General features: G+C 38.4%; 2 protein-coding genes across 3 annotated transcripts in view; both read right to left on the bottom strand.

The window, feature by feature from the left end:
- LOC114548337 (calcium-activated potassium channel subunit alpha-1) overlaps positions 1 to 9,645 on the bottom strand; it is a 94,459-nt gene extending 84,814 nt beyond the window's left edge. The window contains exons 1-2 of the mRNA XM_028568224.1: positions 9,295 to 9,645; positions 8,721 to 9,146 (exon numbers count right to left, since the gene is read on the bottom strand). Of these exons, the coding sequence (XP_028424025.1) occupies positions 8,721 to 8,951 (231 nt within the window). The 5' untranslated portion in view covers positions 8,952 to 9,146; positions 9,295 to 9,645. The remainder of the gene's footprint in view (positions 1 to 8,720; positions 9,147 to 9,294) is intronic.
- A 721-nt stretch (positions 9,646 to 10,366) lies between these two features.
- Positions 10,367 to 22,020, bottom strand: part of LOC114548087 (disks large homolog 5) — a 36,447-nt gene continuing 24,793 nt past the window's right edge. For both annotated transcript variants that reach the window (XM_028567792.1, XM_028567794.1), the window contains exons 26-33: positions 21,631 to 21,779; positions 19,450 to 19,620; positions 19,152 to 19,348; positions 18,567 to 18,710; positions 18,219 to 18,346; positions 17,580 to 17,689; positions 13,860 to 13,969; positions 10,367 to 11,448 (exon numbers count right to left, since the gene is read on the bottom strand). In XM_028567792.1, coding sequence (XP_028423593.1) covers positions 11,345 to 11,448; positions 13,860 to 13,969; positions 17,580 to 17,689; positions 18,219 to 18,346; positions 18,567 to 18,710; positions 19,152 to 19,348; positions 19,450 to 19,620; positions 21,631 to 21,779 — 1,113 coding nt within the window. In that variant the 3' untranslated portion in view covers positions 10,367 to 11,344. The remainder of the gene's footprint in view (positions 11,449 to 13,859; positions 13,970 to 17,579; positions 17,690 to 18,218; positions 18,347 to 18,566; positions 18,711 to 19,151; positions 19,349 to 19,449; positions 19,621 to 21,630; positions 21,780 to 22,020) is intronic.

Here is a 22,020-nt window from a genome sequence, read left to right as displayed (position 1 = left end):
ATGATAGACTATACTGGCCTATAGGTAAAGTAGTCACTAAGTTAGCAATCAACAGATACAGTTAATCCTAAGGATTCACTGTGCCACATGTATGTTTACATTAAAAGATGATTTATAAAATCATGAGCCATCTTGATGAGCTCAACAAATGTTCTGTGCTGATAAATGTGGAGTAAAAAGTTCATTATTTCCCTCAGAAATATAGTGGCGACAATGATCAGGTTACAGAAAATGGAAATAGTATTATAGTTCTTACGTATTTTACACATTTTAACGTATAAAACAGTTTTAGCACGTTTGGTAATGGTGCACAACCACACGGCACGCATTTCAACTGTCTCCATTATTATTATGAAATAGCTGGTCTGCACTAAGAAATTCAATCGCGTTCAGAGCCATTAGTGAGAGACAGGCATGTCCACCAGCAGACCACGTTACACTTCCTACGCCTGTCCAGAGCCCTGCAGCACTAACCTGATGACACTATAATAGCATGTCCAGCTCACTTAGTAGCTAAAGCAGCCAACAAGACACAGGAACAGAAAGTTCTGTGAAATGGCAATTAAGAGATGAGAGGCAGGTATCAGCTGTTTTCATGCAGTGTTTTGCACTCAGTTTAATTTAAATTTGGGTGCAGCGTGATTTGCTATTATAAAATGGGTAAACAGGCACTTTCGAAGCAACTATTTCACACTGTGAACCAAGCCAGTTAAGTTAGTTAAATCTCACTTTTGAATCCCCTTAAGGAGATCAGGGTGAATGGATCAGACTATGGGTTAGAGACTAAAAGGAAAAAGAACAGCAGCGGCCTGTTGAATAAGTGTTAAACTGGAACATAGGCCTATAGTTTCACTGCGGTTAACTAGCCATAACAGCTAATGAGGCTGTGTCTTGAAGCTGAAGCTGTTCGACCATTCAACAGACACTTTGGTTAAAGCATTATGACCTCAACTCTGGTTGAGTACTTTAGAAACATCTTTATTTAAAAATGGACATCCCATCAATTTTACACATAAAGTTCAGTTTATTGGTCATATACTACAACCACCTGTAAACAACACCTTTACATCTGAAATGTTACTAATTTCTTCTATGGCTCTATAGGACCTCTCTAAGTCTCAGAAAATAACCCTGATTATGTCATAGTGATGTCATGCTTCATAATTTGGGGCATAGAGTTTAAAAGATGAGGGTATTTACAGGGATTGTACGCGATATTCAGATAGAAAAAGTGGTTTGGGATTACATCCACACAGTTCTCACAGACCGATCCCCAACTCGTCAAATACCAACACTTTGTCATGGCCCTCAGCATCAGATACCAACCCACCAGGCACGCACGTGCGACCAGGCCGGTGTTTAAACAAAGAAGCTCAGATTACAACACGTACAGAGGAAGTGTGACTTCATTCTCTACTCAGCTTATTACTCCATAGCAAATATTTACAGTCTACGGCTATATTAATGTTCTAAATATTGAGTGCAGCACCTTTAGAGGCAAGGTGGCTCTAATGAAAGAAACTATCCAGTTGGCATTATTATAAATGTAGGATTCAGTGTTTTTTGGAGCTTGACCAATCCTATGGACTAAAAGTCAAGATATCTCAGCCTTGATTTTGATTGTTCGTTTTTGAATCTGTAATTCTCGCAAGTCCCACAAACTTATGGAAATGCAATAATAAATCACTGAAAAAAGTGTGAATACAGATGATGCTTTATGGAATTTGACAGCAAGTAAAGAAATAAATTCTGACCAATCAAATTGCATAATTGAAACTCTTCATAATGAATTTTGTATTTTGGTGTAGATGGGGGCTCTGTACATTTAAGGTGTTCTTGATCAGATACATTTCAACTGTGGATACACTGATTTTTCTTTTAGAAGTATTTGTCTTTGGTAATATGAATGTTTTCAATATTTTGATTATTCAGCTTTTTTCATTTATAGATTGCCTATAGTGTCTTATTCTAATCGTCTGAATTGGCTATATTGTGTAATATGGGAATCATTTGTAGAAAGAAAAAAAAATACTTAAAATCACTGGAGGGCCTTATTGTGTGATGTGAATCTACTTTCCATAATATTGATAAATGTATATTTACAGTTGAAAGAGCGGAGTATTTTATTTATATATTATATATATATATATATATATATATTTTATTGTTGTCGTAAATAAAGTACAAGTGATGGCCAGTGTGCAGGATTCTTTATTTTCTGTGCAGTAACGCCACAATTCCTATGAAGTGTCCTCTGACTTTCTTACTCACACAACTCTATAAAACACTTAACTTGATGTACAGTATTAATCTGATGCTGCACTTTCCTTCCCTGTTTTAATGAATAAAGTGACACAGGCTGTGCTGAGGGAAGCCATTTTAAGAAGGCTTAATTGGCATCACGCTGTTATTCCCCAGCACTTTAATGACCAAATCTAAAATTGTACACTGAAAACACTTTCACCATGATATTTTTTAATGCCAGTTAAAGGTAGAGTTCAAAGATCAATGATTTGTGATTCATGACGTGCTTCTGTCCAATTATTCTTTTAAAAAGGGTCAGGGTCTTAAGGTCACGTGCAGGAAGATACCTTCAAGGTGAAGACGGAGAGCTGCGTTTTTCACATTTAAATTTCTTCTTGCAGGAAAAAAACATTGTTTTAGTATTTATAATACTATATAATAGTTAATAATCATAAAAGCCTACTGCGGATGTGATATTTGCTTTTGTAGAAGTTGTAGTTTTAGTTAGCTATCGACACATCAAGAGGGTTAGACAATCTTCCACTGGACTTTATTTTAATGAAGTGAAAATAGACCGGATACATTTTTAATAGCAGCAGACACCAGAAGATTAAATGTAGTCATTACACTGACTCAGGCAGCACATCTCCTCCTTGTCACTTTGATCAATAGTCTAAACCTCCAAATATAGGTTTCACTGTGTCGCCTAAATCGGTCCTCCTGACACCACAAGTCATTGATCAGCATTGCTAGCCTATTCTCAGGATCCACCATGATCATTTCTCAAACGGCGAGCACATTAAACTAGAATAGAACATGTGGCTTGTGACACAATTCCTGCAAAAGTGAATACATTATTTAAAAATATAATTAATAAAAATCACATTAATAATAAATCAAAACATTCTCAGAAGAGAAAAAAACTTCCTGAAATATCCGAGTCTCATGATCTATGGCCCCTTGGCTGTGTGAAGAAAGTCTATTGTCTGGCACTTTGCCCCATTCCCTTCCAATCAATGACTCACTGAATGAATGAACACAATTATTTTGTTAATATCTACATGAATAAATATCAAAGAGCAGGGAAACTAGGCCTCTAGTCAGCAGGTCACCACCGCTCTTTATGTGGAATTAGAAGCTAAAATTGGACATGAGTAGTATGCTTGGGTAATAAATGAATGACTCACCTGTTGATGAACCTTATCACAAACTATTTGAAATTGTTGAAATGTGTATGCAACAGCAAAACAGTGAAATGTGACTATGGAAATCAGTGAAAATGGTTAAGGACTGTCAGCACAAGCCAGTAGAGCAGAGTGCCTTTTTTCCTTTTTCCTAAAAGTGTGACTTTCATTACAAAAATATATTTAAAAAAAACATGTATACATACTTAAACATTTCCTAAAACTTGTCTTGCAACATAATCAACTGCATCTTTTGTCTTTCTGACTGAGAAAAAGCCATGGAGCAGGCTCTGGCACTGTCGAGATGTTTAACATTTGTGTTCATCCGAGACCTGTTGGATCCCAGATGGTGCAATGACAGCCAAGCTGCAGCATGCTGCTTATATAATGCAATGTGAGTAGCTAATACCTGCCTAACAAATTACACAGCCAATTAAAAAGACATTAGAAGGAATATATATGCTTTCTTTACAGAGTAGAAGTAGACTGACAAGCTATATTGCAGAGATTATTGTCCAGATATTGAAGGTCTAGACTCTATTAATAAATAAAGTGCTTCTTCTTCAAAGTTAATACTGAAGAATAGCGTGTTAAAGCTCCTGGCTACAGATAAAATAAACAAAAAATACTAGTTTTAAAAATAATCTATGATAGCTGAAGTAGTTTATGTTGTGCAGCATTAATATTCACTCTACTTGACTTGTTGCCCGTGTGTGTGTGTGTGTGTGTGTGTGTGCAAAGTGCCACTCAGCTATTCCAACTTTCTGACTCGTAATTACTACTTTTGGATCATAAGCACTCGGCTCATAATTACAATATTTCAGATGGCACTTTAAAGCAGCATGAGAGTGACTCTCCATCTGAATCCTCAAATCACCACACCAACCCCCAATGCACCTGACACATCTAAAAGGACACTGAGTCACTGCCAGAAGATGCACATGACACTGAATGTGCAGTGCATAACATGCCTTTTTAGACATAAAGAAAACAGTATTAAACCAGAAATGTACACAATGTAAAGACATCACACAGTAAATGGTAATCATTAGGGGTGTCAGTGACAGGGGTCACTGTTTTGATTCTAAATCCAAAATCAATTGAAATGAGTAATCAATTTCCATCATCGAACTCAGAAGCAGGATCAGCAATCTCCCACTTGTTTTTTTTGTTTTTTCTCCCACCCTCGCCTACTTGCGCATGTCTGAAGACACAGGTTGGCCGGTAGCATGCAGCTAAAGACACAGCATAACGTTAGCTTACTGGTAGTCTGCAGCTGCACTTTTCCAGACACCATGTCCACTGCAGGAGATGTCGGAGAAACAACAGAACTGGAAAATCCTTCCGCTTCTCTGAGGTCACCAGTGTGGCAACATGTTGCCTTCCCTAGTAGTTAATTAACAAACAACACCCAGGTGTGGGCTGGGGCTTTGACAAACTTCATGGTGCATTCAGGTGCACCTCGTAAACTCTAAGAAACTCTGTTGTTGTAAAGTACCCTTTTACTATCTATTGTGGCCAAACTGCTGATATTTTTTTTTTTTTTTTTTTTTTTTTAAATCGAATCATGACCTTAAAATCAGAGTCAAATCGAATCATTTCTAGCAGAACAAGACACTTTCACATAAACGTACAAACACGTACAACATACAACATAACATGAATATAAACATAAATAATAAAAAATATGTAAATTAATGTAATTGATTAAACAAATATCTATTTTAAAAATATATATAAAATTAAACTTAATACAATATATTCTCTACAACCAGTCTAGCCACTCTCTCTACTTACAGCAGGGCTTTGAGCCGAATGCTAATATCCATGCTAATAATATTTACCATGTTCACCATCTTAGTGTAGCCTGCTAACATTCGCTTATTAGCACCTAACACAAAGTACAGCTGAGACTGCTGGGAATGTTAGTTTTGCAGGTATGTAGTCACATTATTGGACAAATTAAAATGGTGACCTGATGATGTACCTTTATGAAAAGTAAGGGGACCTTGAAAATCTGTAGCACATTTCACTGCACTTCCTCAAATAGTTGTTGGGACATTTCACTCAAAACCAAAAATGTCAACCTCATGGTGAGTGCTAGAGAAAATGTCAGGGGATCTCCATTGTTATTATAATTCATATTGAGGGAACCATGAATGTGTGTACAAAATGTCATGGTAATTCATCGAGATTTAATATGGGGTGGTGAGGGGCTTTTTTCAATATCTTGAACACACAACACATCGACCAATGCCACATCTACTTTTGAACAGCAGTCCACTGTGTTTCCTTCAATGAAACTTTTGCTCACTGTGAGTCTAAAAAATGACTTAGAAGCTGCCACAGCTCGTCATCCTTCCATCGTGAGTACAGTGCCATTTACAACAAACACAGTTTCATTCTTCTTCCCAGACAGATAATAGCCGTCATTCATCAGAACCTTTCAAACTATTTCGAGTTTCATTGATTACCATCAGACTGGGAAGGCAAATCCACAGTTGGGCTCAAGTCTCAGAGACATGAGAGCTGCCAGAACAGAAGAGAACGGGGGGCAGCAGGGTGGAAAACCAACTGAAAATCAGAAAAGGAGGAAACTGATTATCAACTCCCATCTATGAACAATAACAGTGTGCACTAAAAGCTCCATGTTTGGGCTGCTAATCACATGCACAGACCGGGAGGGAGTGGGGAGGTGTTCCTCCAACACAACCTGCCACATCTCACAGCCTAGACAACTGCAGAGAGAGATTTACTCTTATAATGAAATCCTTTGCTTGCTAGTTGCTTAGCAACAAAAACCCTGATTCATATGGCACATATGCGCCTGACACTGCATTTCTGACACTTAGGAGGAATGTTGATTCTTGGATGAGAAAAAGAGGTTGAGAAGAAGACAGGGCAGAAGTTATGAAATGAATGAGAGCAAAAGGCTGAGAGGGGAAGATTGGAAGTGAAAGAATGACCCATCTCTGTCTGATTCCCACAGAGGAGCACAACAGGTTGGTGGAGCTCAACAGCTTCACTAGGCACAATCTGAACAAAATCGGACTGCTCTCTAAAAGCAACGACCTCACCTTGATCTGATTTTCACAGATGTATTTCTGTTCCATGTATAAATAAGACTTGGATGCAAGCTAATGGATTCTTTTAAATTTTGTAACTAGAGCTGAAACGCCGATCTTTCTTTTAAGTCATAACAAGCAAAGAATAATTCTCAAATGTGAAGATTTGCAGCTCTTCTCGGTCAGACATCTTCAAGACTATGTGATTAACTAAATATATCAGCAGATGAATCACTGAAAGTAGTCGTTAGTTGCAGCCCTAATTCAACCAAAGCAAGGAAATGAAACAGACATCTCTCTTCAAAAGGTCAGCACCACCCTGCATGCAGCTAATGCCATTTCTCTTCATCCTCCCTGCCTGTCTGAGAGATACATGCACATACATACGCATTAGGTATCTTTGTCCTTTACTATAGAAGAAGGCAGTGGTGACCTAAAGGTTAAAGAAGCGAGCTTGTGCCCGGGAGGTCGCCGATTCAATCCCCAGACCGACAGGATAAAAATCTGGGTGGGAAAAGCGCTTGTCCCTCCCTCATTACCACCACTGAGGTGCCCTTGGGCAAGGCCCTTAACCCCAACCGCTCCAGTGGAGCTGCTCAGTGGCCAGCAGATCAGACTGTGGTTATAGTGGGCAGCTTCCAGGTATAAATGTGGAACTGTGTCACACAGAATCTGTTCTTACCTGGATAAATAAATGTTAAATTAAAAAAAATTAAAAAGAAGGATACGAACTTTAAGAGTTTGAGCCCGATGAACACTCCATACAACAGAAAAACTGCAAGATATTTCTCTCCTAATGCAGGACTGCGACCGGCCTCGGGCAGATGGTGTCCTAACAATTGTGAAACAGAGAATCTAGTGGCAGTCTGCCTTAAATGTTATGAAAATGATTTCTGGGGATTACACAGTGGCATGAGTGTTAGCCTCCACAGAGTGTTCGACAGATACACACCACTGGTAAGAGAATGTCTGTTGGACTTCCAACAATGGATGACAGCTGACACGCTCCGTGTCCTAAACAGGCAAACTATTCCTGACTTTTGGAAACGTGTCAAACAAATGGTGCTGCACAGTTCATTGGAGGGTTTCACGCAGCAAATAATAATGACCTCAGACTATGTTGATGTTATGGGATGCTATGGAGGACTATTTTTTAAATTACATGTACCATTGGTCTTAAAGGCAAGACTCTCACATTTTTTAACCTTTTAAATCCTAAAGTTTCTAAAAATGTCTGCTTCTGGCACTAAAATCTTAAAAGTGTGAGTTCATTCAAATTAGAAAATGAATTGTGTCTTCACCCCCAAGGGCAGTGAGTGAGATTTGGTTTGTTCTGGTCACAGCATTGAGAAATAAGATTCAACAGCAACGTCTCTTCCCAGGATGTTTCTCTGTTACTCTGATTGAACAGTTTTCATTGGCACTAATTATTCAATAGAAAAGTAGTTCCAAAATGTTCACAGTGTGGTCTGTGCATGATCCGGAATAACAATAACAATGTTTCTAGACCACAAGTTGCCATTGATTCATTTTGTATTGTTCTTGTTTTCAGTAGCCCTAATGATATTCCATGCACCTCTGTTGTACTGGGTGGAGGCAGAAATCTCTATGGGGAAATATCGCAAAACCTGGGCAAAGAAAACCAAATTATCTGCATGGCTTACCACAAAAGAAGATATTAGAAGGTGGAAATGTTTGTGTGTGTGTGTGTGTGTGTGTGTGTGTCAAAAAAAAAAAAAACGTGACGAAATCCTGACAGTAATATTCATATCTGCCATTTTGTGATTTTAATTACATATTCAAATATCAATAAATAGTTAGAATGGAAGTAGTCTATACTAATTGTAAAGGGCTTATGTGTTGGATCATTTTCAAACCAACCTAATGGATGGACGTAGGCCTAATGGTCCACCAACAAGTGTCAGCTGCACTTATAACTAAAAATCTGCCTTAACACACTATCGTTCACCAGCAGGGTGAAACCGTTTTAGTATAATGGTATCAATTTATTACTGTGTGCGACATTAAGCCAAAAGTAGCAGAGTTCATTATTCAAAGTCATGCACTATAGCTCTCTGTCGATGGGGCCAGATTTAATTACGAGCACATTTCATAAATCAAACTGGCTGGACACATTGATGTCCAGCACTCACTGCTAAACAAAAGCCCCTGTAATAAATAAGTCATTTCATTGGGGTGTGGTGGTTTATGAAATGACCGGGCGTACCTTCTTTTTGGCATTACAGTGGCAGCACACAGTCCACATGTATTTGAGAGTTCTCCACAGGAGGATTATGAAGAGACCCCCGAAGAAAGTGACCATTGAGGAGGCGAGGAAAGCCCACCACATCCGTTGGCCGTTGCTGTCACAGGGCACATCTGATGTAAACGGAATGATGACATTCATCTTGGATATGTGAATGGACGGATCCGGGTTGAATTTCTCCCTCTTCGACATTATCGGCCTCTGGTCATCTGCCAGCCCCCAAAACAATCAACTGGTCTGGGATTCAGACGCTTTGGGGAGCTCCAGCCATCGCCCCCTGATGCCCCAGCGGCTCAGCCATGTTAAGTCAACCACCTTCCGCTCCCTTGCCTCCTCATCTGGCTCCACTAAGCAAGGACGTAAAAGTTGAGGCGACAGCAGACACACCTACAGTAATACCAATAAAAACTTCCTTTGTAATCAAGATATCAGTCGTGCGCCTCGCGATGCGCGTTCATGGCTGGAATTGCGCGTCATCAGTTTGATCTGTGCGTACAAAAATCAATTTTTTTTTGCAAACTGCTCAAAAACTCACGATTGTCCTGATCCCCGATGGGTAACGCTGTTTAAATATTATTGTTGTTATTATTATTATGTTGAAGAGACGTGTCGTCCTCGGCAGTCGAGGGATTCACTCACTCCTCCACCTTGTTTAACAGCGCAGCTCCCAGCAGGTCCGCTACTTGAGCTCCGCGCCGCACACTGTTGAATGCGCTCCTCGCGTTAAAGCTCGCAGTTTAAAGATATCCTTAAAAGAAATGTGGTTTGGAAAAAAATGGAGGGTTGTTGTGTTGAAGAACGGATTTAGGCTTTCTCGGTCTCCGACGGCCGCCTGTCACATCCATTTGTCGGGAGATGGCATCGCAGATTTACAGGTAGCGGGGGAGGAGCCATCAATAGCAGACGTCGATGCTTATCTGGATGTCTGGTTATTTATAGTGACCGCTTCATCAATTTTTGATGATTTTAACTTTGTGGTTCCATCCATCTTACTTTGAAACTATTAGTTCTGTGGAGACACCGTCACGTTTTATAACGCATGGCATCCAATACTTAACTTCAACCCCCTTTTCTTCTTACTTGGGCCATACAATTGCTATGTCTGTTTTTTAAAGCACGAGTTTTCTTGTTCTAAATTATAGTATTTGGGCAACCAATAAAAGTACAGTTGAAGCAGAAATTAAACTTAAAATCACGTTATCATAACGTATCTGTGTCTATTAAGGGTTAAAAAAATCCTCAAAAGTATGAACTTAATACTTCAGGACAGCCGCATTTCAAGCATATTACAGCTCTTACAGTAAAAAGGAGCAGCACAGCCGTTTGACTTTGGAATAATAACAATGTGTACCTATATCGACTGGAGAGTTATTAAACAAGTCAATGGTTAAGAGTATTCTCTAGAGTAGGCAGCCATGATAATGTGGTATGGAAAGTGATAAAAGGACATCTTACCATTTCACACAGTGGTGGTTTACTCTCCCTAGTGGACAAAAAGTGCATTGATCGTTGAAATCCAACTTTCTATCAGAAGCTAAGGATGTAATTCAATTTATCAGATGAGTAAACACAGACTATATTTCAATGGCAAACAAAGACAACTTGCATTCCATTACTCGGTTTTTAATATTTTATGGAAATATTGAACTTCATTAGGAGAAGACCTAAAGTGTTTCATCCAACTTGAACATGAAATGTTGACAACGTGATGTACTGAAAATCCAAGAGGTGCATGTAAATGCGTTTAGTTGACAGCAAACTGTGAACCACAAATAAAATATCCCTTCTTAAAAATCCACTTGACACAGAGGAACAATATTGGCTATACCAGTAACCAGTAGACAAACTGTGGTGAAAAGAAAATACCCGCTGTGTGATTTATAATGGAAGTTGTAGTCTTAATAAATCCAACAATGGATAGTGATTAGCAAACATATTTTAGCTTGGCACAATATTATTTTTGAGGACTGAAATGATGACTGAAAAAAAACAGTGCCATCAAAGAGCAACATAGAACAGAAGACTGCAACATAATGTGAAGAATGGAAGCAAATTTGCCCCAATTTCTCTATAAATAAGAACATTAATTGGAAAATATCATCCGTCCTATTAACTAGACAACTACATTTGTATAACAAAAGTTCATAACCAACATCTTTGATTTGATTAGATAAATTAAATGGCAGGAAAATACGTATAAATATAGAGAAGGGAACGCAGTGGTCCACTCTATCTTCACTTCAAGAATAAAGTCTTCAGTCTGCGTCGATGCAGACTTCCTGTGGTCCGACATATTCATTGGACAAAGTGGGATTAAAAGGAGTGCTACTGAAAATAAAACATTCAAGTATTAAATACTAGTGTAAACAAATCTATCTGTAGTACAGTACATCACTATTGTAGTGGGAATATTACATGATCATCATCACCACTGCTGATATTGCTGTATGTGAAAACGCATTGGAGTTATCCATGATGTCTGTTAGCTGTACCGATTCACTGTGTATTCCATAATAAAAAAAAAAAAAATCATATCCTCTCTTAATGTTTTGGAGTGACGTGCGGTGAAAGTTGAGGTGAAATTTCTATGGTGCTCCATCTGGAATCCACAGTACTTTATTTTGTTCCTGCTCCACGATGGTCGTGATCTGAGTGCAAATGTAGGAGACGCTGCCTCCCTGGACAACGCCTGCAACAAAGGGGGGGGGGGGATAAGCACATGAGGAGTGTTAAGTATTTCTGGCTGAAACTTTGCTTCTGTATATGTGCATCGAGGGCTGCAACTAGTTATTATTCTCATTACCAATTCATCTGTCTTTTTTTGATCAATCCATTTATCCTTTGTCTATCAAATGTTGAACAATTGTGAATAATGTTGGACTTCAACTAATGATTATTTTCTTCTTGTTTGAAACAGAACACCGATTTAGAACTGCACTCCCGATAGCAGTGTCTCATTGAGACATGAACAGTTTAAAAACTTTAGAAAGTTATTGACTTTTATTTGAGGCTTTCTTCTTCCTTGCAAAACCTGGTACCTACAGCCTACATTACCAAAATGCAACTCAACCCCCAACAGTTGTGTCACAGATTTAGGGGTTATGCTAGTAGCAGCTAATGTAGCCTTGAGCTAGCCTCAAGCAGAAATGAGGAGCTCACATCTCACGAACACTTCACCCCCAGATTTTTTAAATTTGCATCAGACTTCTGACAGCTCCCTCTGAAACCACAAAAGGCTTTTCCCCACATACGCAGTGGTACTTCCCAAGGCCTGTAAACATACTTTGATGTGTAAAATCAGTATAGTTACCCTTTAATTGGTAAATGTGTAACATGTAAGAACATTGTGAAACATTCCTCATAATAATTTGTTTAATCCCAACGGGACATTCTCAAATTGCTGTCTGACCATCAGTCCAGTACCAAAACATACCGACTTTCCCATCACATAAGACGAAGAAAAGCAGCAACTCTTAACAACTGAGGAGCTGGAACTAGAACGTATTTGGGGTTTTTGCTTGGAAAATGGCAAACAACATACTGGTTGTCAGCAAAGTTGCAGATGCCCCCCCAACTCGCTTTGTATAAAACAATGGTTGGTGTATTTTCTAGACATAGTTATGCTTGAGCTCTCTACAGCAAGGATTAACAAAGCCAAATCATCGACCACTGACCTTTGGAAAAGTATCAGTATCAGTCTTAATGACCTCAGCGCCACAAGAACTAGAGCAGAGCGACAAGGAAAGGTGGGATTCCTGTTTGTTTATTTGTTTTGTTTTCCTTGAGACCGCAGAGGGTGTGGGGTGGGGGAGGGTTTTTGTTCTTGTTCAATTTGTGTTTCTGTTCTGTATGTTAAAAAAAGAAAAAAACTATTAAAAAAAATCATAAATAAAGAAAAGTTGCAGATTTTCTGTTGATTGCCTAATCAATTTATTTGTTTTTTCAGTTCTAGAAAAATTTACATTACAAGTTCCCAAAACAAAATGTGATGTCTTCATGATGCTTGTATTGCCCAAGTAACCGTCGAAACCACAAAAATATTACATTTTTAATAATATAAAACAGAAACAAGCATCAAAACCTTGTTGATCAACTTTCTGTCCACTAATAATTTCACAATAACAATAATACTCTCATGGACAAACAGGATTGTGCAGCCAAATTATTTCAGTCCTAGGCTTTTGGACTACAGGGATGTGATCAACTTAATTTCATGCCACCAAATACTCAGATTTATATCTGCTGATTATTGCAGTTCTCATCGCCGTGGCTCATGTGCAGAAGTTGGCCGGCCACCTCTCTCTGTTAGAGGGGATCAGTGGCGTTATGTGTTCATTTCCATTGCCCTTCCCCATAAATCTCCTCCTTTTTATAGAGTCATTAATCAGCTGGACAGTCGGGTTTGTCAGACTGGCTGCTGCTCCAGATACCAAAACTGGGTGTCTGATCTGCGAAAGACCACAGAGATACTGTGCTCCAAAAACCTCATAACCTTCAGTGCTGTCGGAAACGAACACTGGTTAAAGTAGACCGTATTCAAATTTCACACTTGCTACCAGGAACTTATTGTAACTGTGTTTGCTAGATGGTTCCCTCATTTTATTTGTGTATTCTGGTTTCTTTATGGTATAGAGACCCTTGCTATGCAACAGACTCTGCCTTAAAGGGCCAGTTCACCCAAATACCACTTACCTGGACTGATATCAGTGCAGTTAATTTTAGTTTTATTTGGAAGTTTAGTTTTGAGATATCAGCTGCTGAGATTTCTGCCACCATCGCAATATAATAAAAAAAGTATTTTATTTTTATTTGTAGTGCTTAAAGGTCTTCTAAAATTACAATTTAAAAATTGGTCTGCGCTGGTGATAAAAGCCAGTTAAAAAGATGAACTTTTATTTACACACTGGTGTTCAGCCCTGCAATGACACTCAAATCGTTCATCATATATACATTTAATACCTGATGTAGTACATTTATAGAGCACAATGGATGTCTCTATAAGCTCAAAATAATTACTGTAGTTACTGTATTTAATGTATTCATGCTATCTTTAGTACATCAGAGAGAAGTAGTAGCAGTAGAGAAGTAATTTCCACCAACCTGTGAAGAAGCGGCTGTACTCCTGCTCCATTTTCTGTGCCGCCTCATACTGCTCCTTGGAATGTTTCTGTGAGAGTTTATCCCGCAGGTACAAAGGGTCCTTCTGCTCTCTGAAGAGAAAACATAGCACCTGTCAGCATCCTTGAAAATCTCACTTCACACACTGACTGCTTCTATACCCTGGTATTGCACCGTGTTACGATTCTGCATTAGTCAAAACCAGTAAATCATTTTTGAACATGGGTTCTTATTGAATCGCTTTAAAGCAGCTTGCTCTACTCACTCCTACAACCTCTCCCATTCCATGTCTTGGCATTGCAATTGCATGATTGTTAAATGGATTCAAGCCTACCTAAAATTCCAATCACAACATGAGCCTGAGCACCTTTCTTTTGAGGAGTGAGTGTGTGTGTGTGTGTGTGTGTGTGTGTGTGTGTGTGTGTGTGTGTGTGTGTGTGTGTTTGTACGCTGCCGGTCAAAAGTTTTAGAACACTCCAATTTTTCCAGGTTTTTAAATTGAAATTCATGCAGTTCAATGTCTTATTGTATTCTGAAATGAAAGAATAGAACAAATGAACAATTTAAGTTAAAAAAAGAAATCATGGAATCAATTTATAAACCAAAATGTATTCTAAATTTTTTACTCCTCAAAGTAGCCCCCTTTGGCAGATATAACAGCTGAACACACTCGTGGCATTCTTTCGACAATGGAAATCAAATATTCTTCAGAAAGTTCGTCCTAACTCTGTTGCAGAAGTTCCCATAAATGTGTGGCACTTGTAGGTTGCTTTGCTTTCACTTTTCTGTCCAGTTCATCCCAAACCAGCTCAATGGGGTTTAAGTCTGGTGACTGTGCTGGCCACAAATGGTAATAAATACCTGAAATTTCCAAGTACATAATGAATAGGATTTTGTATTATACAGCATTTATGATTAAGCTGAAACATTGTGCACAATGGACTAAAACGAGCATAGTCTATTAAAAGGGACATTTGCATATGCATATATTTCAGTATTTTACAAAAAGGCCTTTTTCAGGGAACAAGAAATGGGTTAACAACGTAAAACTGTTCTGCAGCAATGGAGGTTGATCACTTTGAAAGTTGATGCTACCAATTCCCACAGGTGTTCCAACTTGTCTGGATTACTTACAACCCCCTCTGTTTGTATAAAAGTATTGTTGGAACACACTGTGGTACCGTACCCTCCTGAGCATTATTTGAACAGTATTGTACTGCAGAAAGTAGTGTGTTGCTATAAAAAAGGCGGGAAAAAGGCAATTAATAATGGAAGAGAAACAGACCATCATAACACTTAAGAATGTTGGTCTTTCCTACAGAGAAATTGCGAAGAAAGTCAAGGTGTCAGTGAGTACAGTATTCTTCACCATCAAAAGGCACTTAGAAACTGGGGGAAACTCTGACAGGAAGAGGTCTGGTAGACCCAAAGCCACAACAGAATCAGAAGACAGAGTTTCTGAGAGTCAACAGCGTGCATGATAGGTGGCTCACAGGACAACAGCTTCAAGCACAGCTTAATAGTGGTCGTAATAAGCAAGTCTCAGTTTCAACTGTAAAGAGAAGGCAGGGTCGGTGATTTGTACAGAGTGAAAGGCACCCTGAACCAAAACGGCTACCACAGCATTTTGCAGCGCCATGCAGTACCCTCTGGTGTGCGCCTAGTTGGTCAGGGGTTCATCCTACAGCAAGATAATGACCCAAAACATAAGTCCAAGCTATGCCAGAACTACCTTAGCAAAAAAGAACAAGATGGTAAGCTTAAAAACATGGAGTGGGCAGCACAGTCACCAGACTTAAACCCCATTGAGCTGGTTTGGGATGAACTGGACAGAAAAGTGAAAGCAAAGCAACCTACAAGTGCCACACATTTATGGGAACTTCTGCAACAGAGTTAGGGAAGAACTTTCTGAAGAATATTTGATTTCCATTGTAGAAAGAATGCCACAAGTGTGTTCAGCTGTTTTATCTGCCAAAGGGGGCTACTTTGATGAGTCAAAAATTTAGAATACATTTTGGTTTATAAATTGATTCCATGATATTTCTTTTTTTTTTTAAACTTAAATTGTTCATTTGTTCTATTCTTTCAGAGTACAATAACACATTGAACTGCGCACACGCACACACACAAATTTATATCATCAAACCGTACAACCTACTGTAGATAGGTGCTACCTACAGCAAGTCTAATAGAAAAACCACTTCAGAGCTTTTATAAGATCGCTCTACTGCAAACACTTCCAGCCCACTGGTTCACTCCATATCTGCACACAGAGTCGTAGAAGAAGAAGTGACAACTTGTACCCCAGTCTTCATCCACTGGGAGTTGCTAAACTAACATGGAATCCCACTCCCATCTCTCCCTGGCACTCTGTATGCAGCCAACATATTGGTCTGCTGATGCCTCCCAGAGGATTAAGAAACCCATGAAAAAGCCTGAGCTTGTGTCAAATCGCTACAGAAGGCAGGCAGTGGGAGGTGCATTTGTGTGTATGTGGCGGCTGCGGCAGGCGAGTGTTTTAGCCTCCCACGCCACAAAGCGGAGCCACAGGCCCTGCGAGCACTCCCTGGACAGCTGGCACTCAGCTGATGACAGTGAAAGCTTAGCATCAATCAATCTCCAACATGTTTGCCTGCTGCACCACTTCATACATTTATGCATGTGTGTGCATGACATGTATGGCCAAGAAAGCCCGTTTCTGCCAGACCTGAGTGTGTCTTTATTTTAAAGATTTTTTGGGTGCATTTTAAGCCTTTATTTGACAGGACAGCTGAAGACATGAAAGGGTAGAGAGAGGGGGAAATGACATGCAGCAAAGGTCGCAGGTCAGAGTCGAACCCGGGCCTGCTGCATCGAGGAGTAAACCTGTATATATGTGTATGTGTATGTGTGTGTGTGTGTGTACTACCACGCTGAGGGTTTAGCAGATTTAATCTTCCCAAGCAATTACAAATGAAAAAGGAGAGGGATCTATGAAATATCGCAATCCTCCTATCACAACCTCGGCAGGTGGTGGTTGAGAGCAGGGTGTAGATTCTGAACTAATGACACTGATCAAATCAGGTTGATCAATTAGTTTTTGTTCTGTCTGTAGGATAAATAGGATTATGAAAGCAACAAGACTTCTGCAGATGTCAATTTCCTGAGTGTCTGTCTCGATGGAAAGCAAATTAAATAAGAGTAATCAAAAATTATATTTCCTGGAAGGCGAACTGGCATCAACATAGATAAGAGCTATTTTTTTTCTTGACCAAAACATTTTTCCTAACTGGGAAAAGATGGCATTTATGCCAAATAATCTTTGTATCTGTTCCATTTTTGATTACACATTAACCTAATGTCCAATAGTTAACTGCAAAATAAGAACATGTAATTAAATTAGATGATACAGACACTACAGTATATGTTGAGGACATGCTTGCATTAATAATTCATATTTTGACATTATTTTTGGCCTAAATGTCTGTTAAAAAAAATAAATCACATTTTCCCAACATTATATTCTCATAAACAGCCTCCAGAACTAAAAGCCTTGGGTGAATGATTTACTCAGCAGGTCGTTGAAGGATCTGAACTTGAAACTGAAAGTTTGGTAAACAGCAGTGGCACCAAAACACAAAGCATGCTTGACATACACTATGACATGTCTTCAGACAAGAAAGCAACTGAAACAAACATCTTTCAAGTCATGGGATTACTCACTTTATCTGCTTGGCATTTTTGTAGCGAATGAATATGACGATTGGGTAGATGTGAACGCTGTGAAGACGCTCGATGGCATGAGGGGCAATGTCAAGTAAACAGTGACAGTCCTATGAGAAAATGACAGCAAAAAAAGAAGAAATGGGGGGTGGTTCATAGAAGCATGTTGCAAAAAATATGCCAAATGACTAATATTTGTTGCTCATACTTTGCAATGGTTTTTGGATATATAATTAACATCCAACATAAAGTTGTCATTAAAGCTGCATTTTGGATTTATTAAACTCAGGTCAAGCACAAAAGTAGTACACACAACTGCTTGTCTCCAAATTTGGACAAATCATCATCATCAAAAACCATTAAAAAAAATCCTTTATTTTGATGAAATTGGCAGTTCAGCTGTATTTCATTAATATAGATGATTCATTACATCTAAATACTGATGCACAGATGTGCTGTTACGAGTCCTTTAGATCTAGAGAGACTTAGTTCCTAATTGCAACAAATGTTACAAAGAAAGCAGTGCACACACTTGGCAGTTATAAAACTCAACAAAGACACAATTACTATTGTTTTTCTAGTCCACAGATTCACATTGATAGCTCTCGTACGCAGTTTGATTCCGTGAGATTAATTTACCTTCTCGGTGATCTCTTTTATTGATGCTACAGTTGTCACATCAAAATGGCCGCTCCTCCGTTTGTAGTCAATGAACACACAATCCTTTACTCCCCGCTCTATTGCCTGCTGAGATGCCTTCATAATCTCTGCAAGCAAAATAAATTTAGAAAAATGGTTTAATTCACACGGACTGCTACTTGCTACATGAATTTCATCTTTAATTTTCTAACTAAGTAGCTCTTAGTGAAACCTCGCTCTGCAGTATGACGATGATTGACACATGAAAAGTCCTTCATGAATAAATAAATAAATAAATAAATAAATAAATAAATACACAACAGACTCATTCTGTGTGTACGGACTCACCAGGCAGACAGCGACAGAACTGGGCAGGAGCCTCCTTCACCAACATGTCCTTACTGGCCTCCACTAATGGACCCAAGATCAGCACCGGTCTGGGGAAAGAGCACTCCACCCTCTGAACCCGCTGGTACATCAGGCTGACACCATCTGAGCAGGAAATACAATTGGTTATAAAATACACAAGAGGGCATATAGATACAGCTGACCCTTATTTACCTCGGAGCATTTAAACAGCTACGTTTCAGCTCAGCGTTCAGTACATTTATTTATGTCTGTATATGTAATTCTCTTTTCTTCTTTTTCCGCAAATTCTAATTTTTTTCTAAGTTTACCATAAACTGGGGATGCAAGATCATCAACCCACAACAAAACCACATTTGACTGTTCCTTACAATGAGTATTGTTATTTTGGAAACTGAGGCTCCCTTTCTGCTAATAAATCTTTCCTTTTACTAACATTAGAAATGTTGACAGCAGGAATACTTCTTCCTTTACTACTGTGAAATAGAATCCACTATTCTCATTAAGTCATTATGATGCTTTCCTTGTGCCTTTCTGATGAAGCTGCTTCAGTAGATGATATCTCACCTTCTGTGATGGGTAAAGAATCTATGCTTATGTGGTCCAGAGCCATCAGATCCTTCCCGTCTTTGGAACCGCTGCGTTTGTGCTTCAGCTTCCGGCGGAAAAAGGATCTCCGTGCAGCGGCCGACAGAGTCTTGCTAGTGCCGTTATCGTCTTTCATATCGGCCATGCCGTGTCTCCTGTAGAACTCCTGGTCCATCCTTAGGGAGATAGAGCAGCATATTCAACTATAATCACACTTCTGTTCTTAAACAATGCTTGATAATGTGTAAAAGTAGAGTAAACTATAGGCTGGACTTACATGTATTTACTTGGAATCTGCCCCTTTTCTAGCTTCTGTGCATTCTCGTTGAGTTGCCAGGACATCCAGTAGCCAAAATTGCCATTTGGTAGCGTATCTTCAACATACAGGATGTCATCTTTCTTAAAGCTCAGTTCCTGCTCCACCTCTGCCACCCTTTCATAAAGTGCTCTGACAAGAGATGAACAATGAAGCAGTTATGATGAATACATTCCTCTGACCTCTAAACAAGGACATAACAGATTGAGAGACAATTTCACAGAAGGTTATAAACATTAAAGAGCCTATAGATAATGTGCTTAAGATTCAACCCTTTCATAGATTCAGATTTAATTCAGTCTCAACCAAAAACAAATCACCAAAACGTGGTATGAGAATTCCTTTGTGTCCGTTTGGTTAGGCCTCTTCGACATTGCCAAAGATCATCTGTAATTTATCATTGTGAAATGGTAAAATTCCTAACAAAATGAAAATAGCTAAAGTTGTGCCACTGTGTAAAACTGGGGACAGACACCACTTCAGAAATTACAGGCCCGTTTCTCTACTTCCACAATTCTCAAAAATCCTAGAAAGATTATGGATTCAGATCCAATTGCTCAACATCACTGGCAATAAATTATTCAATTGAGGGGATTAGAAATGCAATAGACAATAAACAATATGCAATTGGAGACTTCATAGATCTTAAAAAAGCCTTTGACACAATAAATCATAACATATTAATCAACAAAACTGGAAAGGTTTGGGATTGGGGGGGGGGGGGGGGGGGTAGTATTGCACTGGGTGAAAATTTACTTAAAAGACAGGAAACAATATGTGAATTTTGGAGACTATTCATCGTCATGGTTCGACATTGCTTGTGGGATCCCCCTGGGGTCAGTATTGGGTCCAAAACAGTTTCTTCTTTATATAAATGATATTTGCAAGGTATCAAAAATATTTAAATTAGTACTATTCGCAGATGACACAAATACTTTTTTGTTCTGGGGGAAATTTAAAGAAACTACTGGATATTATTACTTTAGAAATGTGCAAATTAAAAAGGTGGTTTGACAAAAACAAACCATATCATTAAACTTCAGTAAAACTAAAATCATGTTATTTGGTAATTGTAAAAAGAGTACTCAAGTACAGATACAGGTGGACGGTGTGGACATTGAAATAGTAAATGAAAATAAGTTTCTTGGTGTAATAATAGATGACAAAATAAGCTGGAAATCTCACATAAAACATGTAGACAACAAACTTTCAAGAAGCATTTCTGTACTTAATAAAGCAAAACACATTCTGGATCACAAATCACTCCACATTCTTTACTGTTCACTCGTATTACCATATCTAAATTACTGTGCAGAGGTTTGGGGCAATACTTAAAGTACACTATCATCACTATCAATATTGTAAAAAAGAGAAATACAGATAATTTATAATACCGGTTACAGAGAACATACAACCTCACTATTCCTAAAATCAAAAACACTGAAATTCAATGATCTGGTTTATTTCCAAACGGCACAAATAATGTATAAAGCAATAAACAACATACTCCCTGGCAATATTCAAAACATATTTTTTATAGAGATAGAGATAGAGATGGGGGATATAATTTGAGGGGAGAGTTCTTTTTGAAACGTCTTTGTGTTCGTACGTTAAAGACTTTTTGTATTTCTATACAGTATGTGGAGTGAAATTGTGGAACGGATTGAGTACACAGTATAACCCAGTTTAAAAAAAAACGATACAAAAATATGGTTTTCACAAAATACAGAGAGGAGGAAGGATTTTGACTATCAGATTTATTTATTTGGTTACTTACATTATTTATTTATTTTTTATGGTCAATATATACATGGCGTGTAAATATACTTATAGGAAATTGTAAAGACCATGTTAAATATGATATAAATACTTTATGATGTAAACATTTACCTATTCATGATGACTATTATATAGTAGTGGAAAAGGAAGTAGGATTAAATAAGCTTTTGCTTCTTTCTAATTCTTTTCAGACATGTTAAATTAATATTTTGTTTGTTCCTGTGTTTTTTTTGTTTTTATTATTTTAAAAATGTTCGAAATAAAGCATGATTTCATTCATTTATTCATCATGTTACTGAAGTTATGATGATGTGCCTCATACTGCAACATATTTTTGGATTGTTTAATTAATAGTGAGTGTACCTTATGAAAAATCCATCTCCGCGGGACTCTTTGATGGCAGAGAAGTTGTCCACACAGTTCTGGACCTTGAATGTGATTGTTTCAGCTGGTTTCAACATTTCCAGGTAAGCCTCTTCTTTAGTTTTGTTCTTCATGCTGATGCCATTGTACTGTTTGAAAACATCAATTATACAGTTGACAAAGGAGCTTGGCTGCCAACACAGAATGACTCATCATTTCCAGTAAAAGCAAGCCAAACAATGCACCAAAAAAATAAAAAAAAATTAAAAAAAAAAATAAAATAAAACACATTTATAGAGGGTTGTACTTTACTCGCTAAAATGGAACAGTTCTTGAACTTTAACTATGAGTCGCATGCCAGAAAGCCACCCACAAAGTGGATGAAACTAC

This window comes from Perca flavescens, chromosome 21 (assembly GCF_004354835.1).
Source record: "Perca flavescens isolate YP-PL-M2 chromosome 21, PFLA_1.0, whole genome shotgun sequence".
Classification (NCBI taxonomy): Eukaryota; Metazoa; Chordata; class Actinopteri; order Perciformes; family Percidae; genus Perca; species Perca flavescens.
This window is presented reverse-complemented; position numbering and strand designations above follow the sequence as displayed.